The sequence below is a fragment of the Hemiscyllium ocellatum genome, chromosome 6 (genome assembly GCF_020745735.1).
Source record: "Hemiscyllium ocellatum isolate sHemOce1 chromosome 6, sHemOce1.pat.X.cur, whole genome shotgun sequence".
NCBI lineage: Eukaryota > Metazoa > Chordata > Chondrichthyes > Orectolobiformes > Hemiscylliidae > Hemiscyllium > Hemiscyllium ocellatum.
Window position 1 is genome coordinate 48,369,068 of NC_083406.1, and position 15,160 is coordinate 48,384,227.

Sequence of the window (15,160 nt, forward strand, 5' to 3'; positions counted from 1 at the left end):
CACCTCATAATTTTATAGACTTCTATCAAGTCTCCCTTCAGTTTCTGCTATTCCAGAGACAACAAACCACGCTTTTTCTAGCCTCTCCTTATAGCTCATACTCTCTTCTTATAGCTCATATCCACTAATCCAGGCAGCATCTCTTCTGCACCCTCTCCAAAACCTCCACATCCTGCAAAGTGGCGATCAGAATTGAATACAATCACCTTGGAGCATCTTAAAACTTACAGCTACCACAGATACACAAGCAAACATCGACATATTGAAATAGTATAATAATCGGGGGGAGGGGAATGACCAAGCACAGGTCTGTCAGGTAGTAAGAACAGTGGAGGATTAAAGAGATAGTGATGATGATGCACAGCAAGGTCTGAAAATTCCAACATTGAATTCTCTACTGCCCAGTTAGCTAACAACAAATCATTAGGAAGATAAGATGCTACACTACTAGACTTGACAAGGCTGCTCACTAAACTTAAATGTGTTTATAACGACAGTTTGGGATGTAACAACCGTGGACATACACGATGTGGATAGGGGAGAGAATCCCTTCCCAAAAGCATGTTCTTAACGCGTAGGTCCTGAGAAATAGTTTCAGATACGAGCAAAAAGACTGTGGGAAATCCCCTAGATGAACCCATTTATGGCAAGTGGAGTTCCAATTTATGTTGATTGCCAGCTTGATTGTTCAACCAGGTTCTGCATAGAGAACAGAAAGGTTAATGTGGTTACCAGAGCAGATATTACCAAATTCCTCACATGAAGGATTGTATTCATGGGGTTGTAAGTAAAACATTCATAACCCATTGGATATGCCAAGAGAATACTGGCTGATTCCCTTAACACCCTGGTTACTGAAATATAGGGGTTTGTCATCCTGAACCATCTTTTTCAATTCCAAGAATTTCCCTGGACTAAGAAGTGCTTCAACCACTTTCCAGAGGCTAATGAACAAAGTAATAACCATTGTTCCTAACCATCACTTGGAATTGCTGGAAGCACTTTTTGGAAGGTAACTGTTATTTAATATAGTGGTTAAACCTTGTCAAGAGTGAATTTGTAAAAACAGGGGCAACCTACCTTGGGCATGCAGTGAGTTAATGTAATATTTCCACTCTTGCTGGAAAAACTAAGTCGACTGTAAGTTATGAAGAGGAAGTAAAGAGACTTTAAGATGATTTGGACAAGCTAAATGAGTGTGCAAATGCATAGCAGATATGATATAATTTAGATAAGTGTGAAAGTCATCAGCAAAACAGAATGGCAAAACATTATTAAATGGTGATACTGGTATACTGATACTGGGTGTCATTGTACACAGATCAAACAGTAAGGAAAGCAAATAGTGTTTCAATATTCATTGCAGGAAAATTTGAGTACAGGAGGAAGGAAGTCTTGTTGGGTTATTCAGGATCTTGGTCAGATATCACCTGGAGCAATGTGTACAGTTTTGGTCGCCTTACCTATGAAAAGAGACATCTATATACAGAGGGAGTGCAATGAAGATTCATCTGGCATGGCAGGTGTTTCAAATGAGGAGATACTCAGTTGACTGGAAAATCGGAGTTATTCGGAGTTTACACAGTTAACATAGAACATAGAACATAGAAGGATACAGCGCAGTACAGGCCCTTCGGCCCTCGATGTTGCGCCGACCGAGTCCTACCTAACCTATACTAGCCCAATAACTTCCAAATGCCTATCCAATGCCCGCTTAAATGAACATAAAGAAGGAGAGTTCACCACTGATACGGGCAGGGCATTCCATGAACTCACAACCCGCAGTGTGAAGAATCTACCCCTAACATCTGTCCTATACCTACCACCCCTTAATTTAAAGCTGTGTCCCCTAGTAACACCTGACTCCATTAGCGGTAAAAGGTTCTTAGTATCTACCCTATCTAAACCCCTAATCATCTTATACACTTCTATCAGATCTCCCCTAAACTTTCTCTTCTCCAATGAGAACAGCCCCAAGTGCCTCAGCCTTTCCTCATAAGATTTTCCTACCATTCCAGGCAACATCCTGGTAAACCTCCTCTGCACTCGTTCTAAAGCTTCCACATCCTTCCTATAGTATGGCGACCAAAACTGCACACAATACTCCAGATGAGGCCTCACCAGAGTCTTATACAACTGCAACATGACCTCAGGACTCCGGAACTCAATTCCTCTACCAATAAAGCCCAGTACACCATATGCCTTCCTCACAGCACTATTTACCTGGGTGGCAACTTTCAGAGATCTGTGTACATGGACACCAAGATCCCTCTGCTCATCCACACTACCAAGTAGCCTACCATTAGCCCAGTAATCCATCATCTTGTTATTCCTACCAAAGTGAACGACTTCGCACTTAGCTACATTGAATTCCATTTGCCACATTTCCGCCCAGCTCTGCAACTTATCTATATCCCGCTGTAACCTACCACTTCCTTCCTCACTATCCACAACTCCACCGACTTTTGTGTCATCCGCAAACTTGCTTACCCAGCTTTCAAGTCCTTCCTCTAGATCATTTATAAAGATAACAAAAAGCAATGGTCCCAAAACAGATCCTTGTGGTACACCGCTAGTAACTGCGCTCCAAGATGAACATAATCCATCAACTACTACCCTCTGTCTCCTTCCAGCCAGCCAATTCCTAATCCAAACCTCTAATGTATCCTCAATGCCATACCTCCGAAGTTTTAGCATTAGCCTACCATGGGGAACCTTATCGAACGCCTTACTAAAATCCATATACACAACATCTACTGCTTTACCCTCATCCACTTCCATAGTCACCTTCTCAAAGAACTCAATAAGGTTTGTGAGGCACGACCTGCCCTTCACAAAACCATGCTGGCTATCCCTGATCACGTTATTCCTACCCAGATGTTCATAAATCTTATCCCTTACCATTCTCTCTAAGACTTTGCCCACCACTGAAGTCAGACTCACTGGCCTATAGTTACTAGGGCTATCCCTACTCCCTTTCTTGAACAATGGGACCACATTCGCTATCCTCCAGTCCTCTGGTACTATTCCCGTTGACAATGACGACATAAAAATCCAGGCCAATGGCTCTGCTATCTCCTCCCTAGCTTCCCATAGGATCCTGGGGTAAATGCCATCAGGCCCAGGAGACTTATCTATATTCATCCTTTCCAATATTCCCAAAACCTCTTCCCTGCATATTTCCAGGGCATCCATTCTAATTATTTGTGATTCCATATTCACATCAGCAACAGTGTCCTGTTCCTGAGTGAATACTGATGAAAAGTACTGATTTAATGTCTCTCCAATCTCCTCCGCCTCCACACACAACTTCCCACTACTATCCTTGACTGGACCGATACCTACCCTAGTCATCCTTTTATTCTTGACATACCTATAGAAAGCCTTTGGGTTTTCCCTAATCCTACCAGCTAAAGACTTTTCATGTCCCCTTCTCGCTTCTCTTAGCTCCCTCTTTAGCTCCTTCCTGGCTACCTTATAACTCTCAATCGCCCCTACTGAACCTTCACGCCTCATCTTTACATATGCCGCCTTCTTCCCTTTCACAAGGGACTCCAATTCCTTACTAAACCACGGCTGCCTCACAAGGCCCTTTACACCATGCCTGACTGGTACATACCTATCGAGGACACGCAGTAGCTGCTCCTTGAACAATCCCCACATCTCATTAGTGTTCTTCTCTTGAAGCCTGTTTTTCCAATCCACACAACCTAAGTCATGCCTCACTGCATCATAATTTCCCTGCCCCCAGCTATAGCTCTTGCCCTGCGGCGCACGATTCTCCCTCTCCATCACTAAAGTAAAAGTCACCGAGTTGTGGTCACTGTCCCCGAAGTGCTCACCTACCTCCAAGTCTAACACCTGGCCTGGTTCATTACCTAGAACCAAATCCAATATAGCCTCCCCTCTTGTTGGCCTGTCGACATATTGTGTCAGGAAAGAGGGGATCTCCTTAAAATATATAACATTCTTACAGAGTTGGATAAAGTGCTCGCAGGAATGATGTTTCCCCTAACCAGTTTTGAAGGAAGGTTCACCAAAACAAGAGATTATGGTCTCAGGATTCAGGATACGTCTTTTACATGCAAACATACGATCAAAGGGTAAGAATGGGCCACTCAGCTCTTCAAGCCTACTACACCACTTAATAAAACCTACAGCTAATCTAAATTTAACCTCAATTCTACACCCTGCATATCCATTATCTTTTTTCATCCACTTGTTAATTGAGACTCTATCTAGCTATTTGTCTTAAAAATATTTAAAGGCTCTGCAAACACTTCTAAAGTTCTCTGAGCGAAAAAAATGTTGCCTCATCCCTGTTTTAAATGGACTTCCCCATATTTTTAAACTAAAGAGATTTCAGGCTGAGAACTTCTGCAATCCATCTTGTAGATGGTACACACTGCTGCAACTGAGCGTTGGTGGACGAAGCAGTGAAATTTTGTTGATGTGGTTCAGTCAACTGTGCTGCTTTGTCCTGGATGGCTTCTTGAATGTTGTCAGAGCTGCACTCATTTAGACAGGTGAGAGGCTTTCCATCCCACTCTTGACTCGTGGACAGCCTTTGGGAATCACGAGTTGAGTTACTTATTACAGTATTCCTAGCCCCAACCTGCTCTCATATCAAAGGTTTTATATGCCTAAATGCAGTTCAGTTTCAGGTCAATATTATCCTCTAGCATATTGATAGCCACCAGTGACTTAAACCTATTTAAATATTAGATACAGGCATGCTGATGTTAATATTGCATGTTTGGGCTAATGTACCAGTTGTGATTTTGGGTACGCCCAAAAGCTATTTTACTTTCCATTTAAAAATGAGTGTTTGCTAGTAATGAGACTACAGCTTTACTGTCTGTTTTAAAGTGTTTGAAATTCTGTTGTAAGTACATAAAATAAATGAAGAAAAAAGATATAATCTAAATTGTCATTGAAGTAAAATCTATGGCATTGCATTCTTATGTTTCAGCAAGAGATCACTTTGTTAAAACCAAAACAAATCAAGATATGATCAATCAAGCCAGATTAGATTAGATTACTTACAGAGTAGAAACAGGCCCTTCGGCCCAACAAGTCCACACCGACCCGCCAAAGCGTAACCCACCCAGACCCATTCCCCTACATTTACCCCTTCACCAAACACTACAGGCAATTTAGCAAAGCCAATTCACCTAACCTGCACATTTTTGGACTGTGGGAGGAAACCGGAGCACCCGGGGGAAACCCACGCAGACACGGGGAGAATGTGCAAACTCCACACAGTCAGTCGCCTGGGGTGGGAATTGAACCTGGGTCTCTGGTGCTGTGAGGCAACAGTGCTAACCACTGTGCCACCGTGCCGCCAAACAGTGGGATCTGACTTGTCTGGTAATAACATCAGAAGGAATCATAACAGCTGTCAATTCTGAGAGTCTGATCCTTGTCGCTGGACAAACTTTGACCATGAGAAGGACTTCTATCTATAATTATTTTAGAGTTTACAAATTTGCAATCCAGGCCCAGAGTGTACCTGAACCATCTAGTTCTCATGCTTGCAACTACGTTTTGTAACACTTACAGGAAGGGACTACATGTTTTTTTTCTGTTGACTATAAGCTAGAATGGAAGTCAGACTGTTATAAAGCTAAAATATAATGTTAGCTGCACAGGACAATGTTATTTTTCAAAGTGGACACTTTGAGACAGAAAGTTTGAGTTAAGGAAACACTACTTGTTGGCAATCCTGGAATTGTTTGAGCTGCAGATTGTTAAAAATCTGCAGGACAGCTTGCAAATGTCTTTCTCTCCCACTTTCTACTGGTGTGAGTTAAAGACTGAAAATCCAAGAGAGATTACAATTAAGAATTTCAGCAAGCAAAGACCTAAGTCTAACAGTTACAATTCACAAGAAACTGATCTAGATTAGTTATATAAATAATGTGGCGACAAGAACAGCTCAGAGGCTTGGGATACTGCAGCAAGTAACTCACCTCCTGACTCCCCAAATCCTGTCCACCATCTAGAAGGCACAAGTCTGGAGTGTGATTGAATGCTTCCCACTTGTCTGGATGGGTGTAATTCCAATAACAATCAAGAAGCTTGACAGGAACCAGGACAAAGCAGCCTGCTTGACTGATAGTACATTTCCAAACATTTTGCTCCCTCCATCACAGACACTCAGTAGCAGCAGTGTGTACCACATACAAGATACAGTGCAGAAAATCTCTAAGGCTCCTTAAACAACACCTTCCTAACCTATGACTATGGCCATCTAGACAGTCAAAGGCAACAGATACATAGGAACACAACCACCACCTGAAAGTTCCCCTCCAAGCCACTTAGCATCCAGACTTGAAAATGTATTGCCGTTCTTTCAGTTTATTGGGTCAAAATCCTAGACTCCCTTCCGAACAGCATTGTGGGTTTCCCTGGATCTTGGTTCTCTTGGAAAGAAAATGCAAATGAGTGGCCAAATTGAGATCTTTAAAATTCTGAAGGTTTTTATAGAGTGGCCAGAGAGAATAGCGTGGTAATTCTGTAATTCCAGGGACAGTTGGAAATTATTCATGAAGATGAAAGTGAGGAGCATAATCATCTACAACTAGAATCCTCCAAAATGGAAAAGAATATATTAAAGTCAGTGAATTTAGAGGATTTCGCCCAATTGAAGCCAATAGTTACCCTGGAAAAATTTGAGGATTGAAAACCTAGTCTTATTCCTGAGTTAACTATTAAGCTGACCCTCCATGTGCACACTCATGCCTGCAACTTCCCAACTCCTCATACCCTATGGACCCATTAAAATTATCATCCTGTGACCAAATCCCCTCTCCCCAATCCAACACAACTCAATCGCACTAACATCATCACCCACTACTACCACTCCGACCTGACATTTGAGGAACCAACACACCTATCCTTGCCAGAACTGAAACCACCCTGTCCTCACCAAACGTTAAGATATCACGTGTCCCTATTAGACACAATATACTACACCCTGCTTGACACCATCCCAGATGACAATTCCTCCTGACAACTTTCCACTATCTCACCACTACTGTCAGACATTATCCCCTCTTCCGTACACCAAACCCAAAGATCTCTCTTACCCATCAACCAACCTGCCCCAACACCAACCTGCCCTAAGCACTCTATCACTTACTTGGCACCTTACCCATATTTCTCTGGTGCCCTATGTCTCTGAGCCTACCCAGTTTGGCACCGTAATCCCTTAACAAACTTCCATGCTAACTCCACACTTACTTTATATACATACCTTTCATCCATACAGGAGCTGTTAAGTTAATCAGGTAAGCTTCTGGACAAATAACTCCCAGAACGTGGTGTACTGGCTGCTGCAGAAGGGTGTGTGGTTTAACTTCCCCTGACTATCTTGGGCTACAGGGAAACTGCTTGGTTTCAGATACACTCTACCTTTCTGACCGAGTCAGGTTTGAAATTTCCAGCTGGAAATGCAGAGCTGTATCCTCAGGGCAAAAAATAGGAGCAGAGAAACAATCCAACTATGATTCTACTCATCAGAATATCTGGGCCAATGCTTTCTCTCTGTCAGGAAGAACATAATAGAAAGACATCACTGTAAGAGTTGCCACGAGGAAGTCTAGTAAGGAATTCAGGAGCTTCTTTAGTCAAGAATGGTTCTTACAGAGAAGACTGAGATGATGCATTTAAAGCAGAATAAAGTGACATATAGTAGTGCTGTCTTAATCACAGTTGTAAAGGATGTGCACAAACAGAGGGGTCTGGGAGGGTTCCTGTGCGTCAACTTTGAAGGCAGAAGGATATTCTGATAGTTTAATTTGTAAACCACATGGGATATTGGCTTCATAAAGATCTTGAGGACAAAAGCAAGAAAGTGATTTATAATCTTCATAAAGTTCTTGTTAGGCTCAAACCAGAGTATTATGCCAAGCTCTGGTCATCACAATCAGGAAGGATAAATGTTCATCGAATCCCGACAGAGCGGAAACAGGTCAGTTGGCCCACCAAGTCCACATCGACTCTTCAAAAAGCATCCCAGACAAACTCACTCCCCTACTCCTGTAATCCTGGTGTCATAGCTAATCTACCTCACTTAGGCATCCTTGCACGCTATGGACAAAAAATTTAGCATCGCGAATCATCCCAACCTGCATATCTTTGGACTGTGGGGGGAAATCAGAGCACCCAGAGAAAATGCATGCATACACATAAAGAATGTGCAAATTCCACACAGACAGTCACCCAAGGCTGGAATTGAGCCCAGGTCCCTGGTGCTGTGTGACAGCACTGAGCTATCATGCCACCCCATGTTAAGGTTCCTGAGAGTCCGAAGAGGACATTTACTAGAATGGTTCCAAGAAAGAAGGATTTTAGTTTCAAGGTTAGATTAGAGATACTGGCTTGTTCACCTAAGAGAAAAGGAATTTGAGAGATTTTCATCAAGATGTACAAGTTTATCAGAGGTAGTGTCCCTGTCCCTGGACCAGAAAAGCCTGGGTTCCATTCCCATCTGCTCGAGTGGTGTGCAATAATATTTCTGAAAAGGTTGATTTGAAAAATCGGTTAAATGATATTTTATTTTGGCGAGCAAATGAACCCTTTTCCCATTAAATGATGGCACAAGACTTGAAGACATAAATGTTAGGTTTTGAATAAAAGATATGGATGCAGGAGGACAGGAAAAAACCTGTTTATTTTAAAAGCGAGCAGGAATATCTAACAATTCATTGCTTATAAGGAGAGTGGAATTAGAGACAATGATTATAAAAGGAAATTGGTCAGACACTTGAGGCACATGAAGTCACAGAGGCTTGGGAATGTAATAGGGGTATGACACTGCCTGTACTACTCTATGGAGAGTAAGCACAGACCCTATGGGTTAAACGGATTCATTCTATGTTGTTACATTTGTATGACTCAACCTACTTCATAAAGATTTCTGTACAATATTCATTTGCCCATTTAGCAAGCCTTAGTGGACGCAGAAGAAACAATTGAACCTTAAGTTAACTGAAGGAAGAACAATGAATTCAATTAAATCTGACATAAATATTTTGCTGGAACATTCAAAAAGGCAATCAGTCAGGCTAATAGTTAAATCACATGTGTTTTATTGATGTAAATTGTAGTTTAATAACACGAGCATTAAAAAAAGTCACAATATTGTGCTAACTTCAAAATTCTTTTTTTATTTGATCTTGTTAATATAGCAATAACAGACAAACCTATTTTGGTGGTGAATTTGATCTGATGCCTGGGTGTATTGTCACATATCTATTGTTCCATGTATTATCTTTAGACCTGCTTTGCCTGCTTTCTGACAAAGTACCTTGGACAACTGAATGAAATTTTTACAATCTCTTCATAACCTTGAGAGCAAGTTCGACTCTAAATCTCCCATAACAAAAACTGAACCGAGGGTAAACAGCAAGAATGCACGAGTGAGATGGGGCTGGGAACTGGGTGGGATGTAGACATGAAGGTTACACTGGAGTTAAAGACAAAGATAACTCGACAGGTTTACTGTGATCGCACAGGGTGATGGTATTGCACATTTCATGTAAAATACTGTCCTCTCACATGGACCCAACATTTGTGGTCACAACGTTAATTACCCAGGATGAATGACTGAAGGGAGCGGATGAGAACCAGTCACCACCTTTCCACCAGACTTGCATAGTCATCTGTCATCACGCTCTCTGTGTGAATTTTTGGGGACCTGTGTGTTCCCTGTTTCAGGCGATGTGCTCTGCGTTGCTCCTGGCGCTTCCTTTTCTCTTCCTGGCGCTCCTTCTGCCTCATGTACTGGAAACGCTGCAGGAAGAGATCCTTCGCGTAGTCATAGAGCTGCACATCCAGGAAGTTGAGCTGCTCTATGTGCCGCCGGGTTTGCCGGTCCAGCGTCACACTGGCCGCCCGGGTGCTGTTGAGTTGTGTGAACGGAGAAATGAACTTCAGCTGAAAGGTTCTTTCAAACAGACACTGGGTCTTCCTCTGGAACTCGGTCAGTCCGAAGAAGGCCATGTCCTTCAGGTTAGTCTTGGCGCTGTGCAAGAGTATTTCATTGCGCCTGCTGGCTCCCATGGTGGAGACGTTGTAACAACCCACCAGGCTCAGGTCAGCCAGCATGCGGACCTGGCGATTGTTGGCCAGGTTGTAAGGGCAATCCATAAACTCCTGCAAACTGCAGCCTGACCAGTCATCCCCTACGTAGCAGGTCGGAAGCTCATCCGGTGTAGGGGTCCGGCCATCACACATGTGTAATGAAGCCCTCCAGGTAGCTCCTCTCTGGACATGCCTCCATTCGCTTAAAAAGCGGGATACGGGGTCTCTGAGCATTGTTATGTAATAGAAGTTCCTAGAAATGTGGAGAGAAAGACCATCTGTGATATGTTTGCAATTTTTTGTAACAGAACAGCAGCAAAAGGGATTCTGTTTGCATCTCACTGTGTTGGGGAACAACCCGGCAGATGCTCTTAATTATGAACTTGCTGCTCTCCAAATAAGTCAGCATCAGCATCACCAATCCCCCGTCCCTCTTCCTCCCTCCCCCACCTCGCAACCGACCGAGCATGTGTGGCGGCTCGGAGTCGGGCAAGCAACAGGGAAGCTCGGCAGATGACCGTGCTGTTACTCTTATTGCAGCCACAGTTAAAATCAGGAGGAATAACCCAGGATTTATCCAGGCTGGGATTTCCCGAGCAGTTGCAGTCATGTGAAAGTCAATAATGTGGATACTGGAGATAGGAAACAAAGATGGGATAATGCTGGAGAATCTCAACAGGTTTGACTGCATTTGTGGAGAGAGAAACAAAGTAACATTTCGAGTGCGGTCTTCAGAACTTTCTTCAGCAGCCATGTCTGTCGAGTTTCTCCAGCATTCTGTGTTTCTTGTAGCCCCATGGTCGGATTGCCGCACCTTTCAAACGTTCCCTCCTTCCGAGCCAGAAATGCGAAGGATTGTGTCCACTCGGAGACCTGATGGGAGCGGACAGGAGTTCAGATGGTGGGGAGACAGGATCACGGCAAAATTGGCTGCAGTGTTGTCTCTCCACTCTGAATAGTGGTGATTGGATGGATGTGTGAATGAATGTATAGGGTGCTGGGGGGAATCTGAGGGAGGAAGGGCAGGTGTGCGTGTGGTAAATGGGTGGGCTGGATGGAGGAAGTGGGTAGGATGGAGGTAGGTGAGGGATTGTGGGGGTGAGGTGTGAGGTAGGGTCAGGGTGGGTGAGGTAGTCGTTAGGAAGGGGGCATGGGTGAATTGGTAGATGGGTAGGGTGGAGGTGAGTGATATGGTAGATGAGTAGGGTGGGTGAGGTGAGGAGGGGAGGTGGGTGTGGGATAGTTTGAGGCTACTGCATTAGGGAGTATATTTGGTAATGGGCTATTCAGATCTGATCAGGGGCATGGTAGGGAGCCGAAGGGAATCGTTGGATATTAGGGCATTGCTGGATCCCATAGAGAGTAGTCAGTAGTCAGGTCGGTAGTTGGTATGGTGTAGGAAGTTGGAAGTAACCAGGGTGAGGTCAGGCAGTAGTTGTACTGTCAGAGAGTTGTTGCATAGTAGTTGGGAGCCCAGAAAGTTATTGGGGTTTCTCAAGGAGTTGAGGGGGAGTCAGGGACTTAGACTTAATGACTGGAGTGGAGGAGGGAGGGAGTGCATGTTACCCCCCATGAGCCAGAAGTTAGAAGCATTGTTTTTTGTCAAACATTTTATGCTGGGGACATTAATGTGACACTGTCCAAAGTCTCCAACTTGGAATTGGAGAGACTGACATGGCGGTCCAAAGAACGGGGGAATTGCCTTTCAGAACTTTAAACTGGATGGGTCATATTCACAGGGTAGCAGGTTGAAAATTGTGTGGTGTCCTGATATGAATTTTCAGTTGTTTGTCTGCTGTCTGACAATCTGGAGACTGAAAGATTTGGATTTTTAATTAAATTCAAATCATGTATTGAAATCAAAATCTGATTTGGAATGATGTGGTTAAGAGAGAGTAAGAAAAATATTAGGCAGAATTAATAAATAACTGTTTGTTTAGTCAGTCGCAAATTGTGAAAGAATGTGACTACACACTTATAAATTTAAACTTTCAAGTATTTTGGCAGTAACGATGAATGGTCATGTCATTAAAAATTCACTTATACACGAATGAACTGGCTATAATAGTTACTGGGGCATTTAATGGGTATCTGGTGGATAAATATTAAGACTTGCAATGTCAAAGTCTATTTTTGAGATATTGTTATGGCATGATCCAGGAATAAAATAACTCTGACCACGATTTCTCGATTTTCATGATCATGGTATAGTTAGCATCACAATTATTTTCAATCCAAAAATCAGGACATTTGTAACAATAAATCACACTGTTGCGAGTTTTAACTTAAAATTCAGTTACTTTCACTCATTAGTGCAACACCAAATTCTATTAAGCAAAATTTGATCCTTAAATTAATATCTAATGTCAATAAATCAAAATTTTCCTTCAACACCATGATTTATATTTTCCTTGGAATGATTAATAGTAACTTAGTTCTTGATCCAATTGAAATTGATGTATGGGTAAAAAGGAGCAATTCACCCAATACCATTCTCCCATTATCTCCCTGTAGCCCTGCACAGTTCCCTTTTAAAATAATCCATTGCACAATGGCACAGTGGTTAGCACTGCTGCCTCACAGTACCAGAGACCTGGGTTCAAATCCTACCTCAGTTAACTGTCTGTGTGGAGTTTGCACATTTTCTGTGTGGGGTTTTTTCCAGGTGCTCTGGTTTCTTCCCACAGTCCAAAAATGTGCAGTTCAGGTGAATTGGCCATGCTAAATTGCCCCTAGTGTTAGGTGAAGGGTTAAATGTAGGGGAATGGGACTGGGTGGGTTGCTCTTCGGAGGGTGGGTGTGGATTTGTTGGGCTGAAGGGCCTGTTTCCACACGGTAAGTAATCTAATTTCTGCTTGAAAGTCTCAATTGAACCTGCCTCCATCAACTGAGGCAGCACATTCCAGATTTTGACCACTTGCTATTTGAAAAGGTTTTATTCAAGTCACCATCACTACTTCCACCAATTATCTTTCTTATGTGCTTTCTCTTTTTTGATTCTTTCACCAATGGATTAAATATAGAGTTACCCTACCGCAGGTGTTCCCAATCTACTCTGTCCAGACAGCTCGTGATCTTGAAAACCTTTATCAAATCTCCTCTCAATCTTCTCTTCAAAGTAAACAGTCGCAGCTTCTACAATCTATCCACAGAACAGAACTTCCTCAGCCCTGGAAGTATTTCTTCAGTTCTGAAGAAGGATCATTGGATTCAAAACATTAACTCTGTTTGTCTCTCCACAGATGCTGCCAAACCTGCTGAATTTCTCAAGCAATTTCAGTTTTTGTTTGGTTCACCAGGATGTTGTCTGGGCTGGACTTGTATGAGAGATTAGATGGGCTGTGGTTGTTTTCTTTGGGGCAGAAAAGGCCAAGGTGACAGCCTGAGGTGTACAAAGTTATGAGAGACAGAGGTAAGGTAGATAGGAAGGAAGTTTTCCCTTTGTGGAAGGATCAATAATTATGGATTATAGATTTATGGTCAGGGCAGTAGGTTTAGAGCAGAGTTTTTTTCACCCAGAGGATGGTGGGTATCTGGAACTTACTGCATGAAAGTGTAGAAAAGGTGGGAATCATCAGAATATTTAAGATGTATTCAGGTGAACACTTGAAAAGCCATAGGCTACAAGGCTACATGCCAAGTGCTAGAAATGAAACTAGAGTAGTTAGGTGCTTGATGACCAGTGTAGATATGATAGGCTGAATCTCCTCTTTTTAGGCTGTAATGCTCGATGACTAACTCCAAGATGGTCTTTCTCCCATTCCAATCAGCATATCTTGCAGACAAATATCCATTTTACTCAAGCTCGTAATATGGTGCCAGTGGAGTTCCAACCTGTCATTGTATCTTCTACCCTCCTACTCTTATGATAATGCTTGTCCCCATCATCCTTGACCCAACAAACATAAACTTTCACCATTTCTCTGTAATCCATGAACATTCTCATCATCTACGCCCAATCATCACTTCCTTTGACATTCTATCTCTCGTCCCTTTGCCATCACACATGACAACTGAAACCTTGACCCTGAACTCCAATTATCCTTCTTGGTACTTTCATCGGCTCCTTTGGTGCACCCCATGAGACCTCTGAATATGTGACTTTGGAATTAATCTGTTTCCATCAACCCAATCCAAACTCACCCTTGTGACTGTTCTCTCCATCAACTAGCACTCTCAATTTTATGTATAAGACCCTAATGTTGACAGCATCAAATCTTAGATCATCAATCACCTTGACAAACCCCATTTAGAACTACACCCTATCCTACCCTTCAGAGGACCACCACAGCTCAGATGCTTGTTCCTTCCCTCCTCTGCACTCACTGTGTCCAAACATCTACCTTTGCACACACACGGACACACACAGCACCCCCATGCCATAGTTAAATGTAGACAATTACTCACCTTATACGCAACTGCACAGAGTCAACTGGGTGCATTCACCTGTAAGTGACTGGGAACTAGGTTCCACAAGACTTGTCCTAACAGTGCAACTATTAAAATTTGCTTCAGGCTAATGAGTGTGAATGGCATGCAAGCATGTTACAAGTATGAACTTGCCACAGACTAGACATGCCAAAAACACACTGCCGAGTTCATGTCTACTTCATCTCGCAACAAGAAATGAATATTTTTCATCTCTTGTAACTGCCCCAAAGAGTCTGCAATGGGATAAGAATAGGTTATGTGAGAATAGATTCATTACTTGGGTTAAGTTAGATAGGTTAAGTGAGTCATACAAAGCATGTGGTGTGAGGGAGAGGTCAGACGAAATAAGGCAGTGTAGGCAAAGATTCAGAGAGACAGAGATATACAGCATGGAAACAGACCCTTCGGTCCAACTCGTCCATGCCAACCAGATATCCCAACCCAATCTAGTCCCACCTGCCAGCATCTGGCCCATATTCCTCCAAACCCTTCCTATTCGTATACCTATCCACATTCCTTTTAAATGTTGCAATTGTACTAGCCTCCACCACTTCCTCTGGCAGCTCATTCCATACACGTACCACCCTCTGAGTGAAAAAGTTGCCTCTTGGGCCTCTTTTATATCTTTTCCTTCTCACCC

General features: G+C 42.8%; 1 protein-coding gene across 1 annotated transcript in view; it reads right to left on the reverse strand.

Moving 5' to 3' along the window:
• Positions 1-9,118: 9,118 nt before the first annotated feature.
• hs6st3b (heparan sulfate 6-O-sulfotransferase 3b) overlaps positions 9,119-15,160 on the reverse strand; it is an 82,186-nt gene continuing 76,144 nt past the window's right edge. Inside the window, exon 2 of the mRNA XM_060826540.1 lies at positions 9,119-10,342. Coding sequence (XP_060682523.1) covers positions 9,637-10,342 — 706 coding nt within the window. The 3' untranslated portion in view covers positions 9,119-9,636. The remainder of the gene's footprint in view (positions 10,343-15,160) is intronic.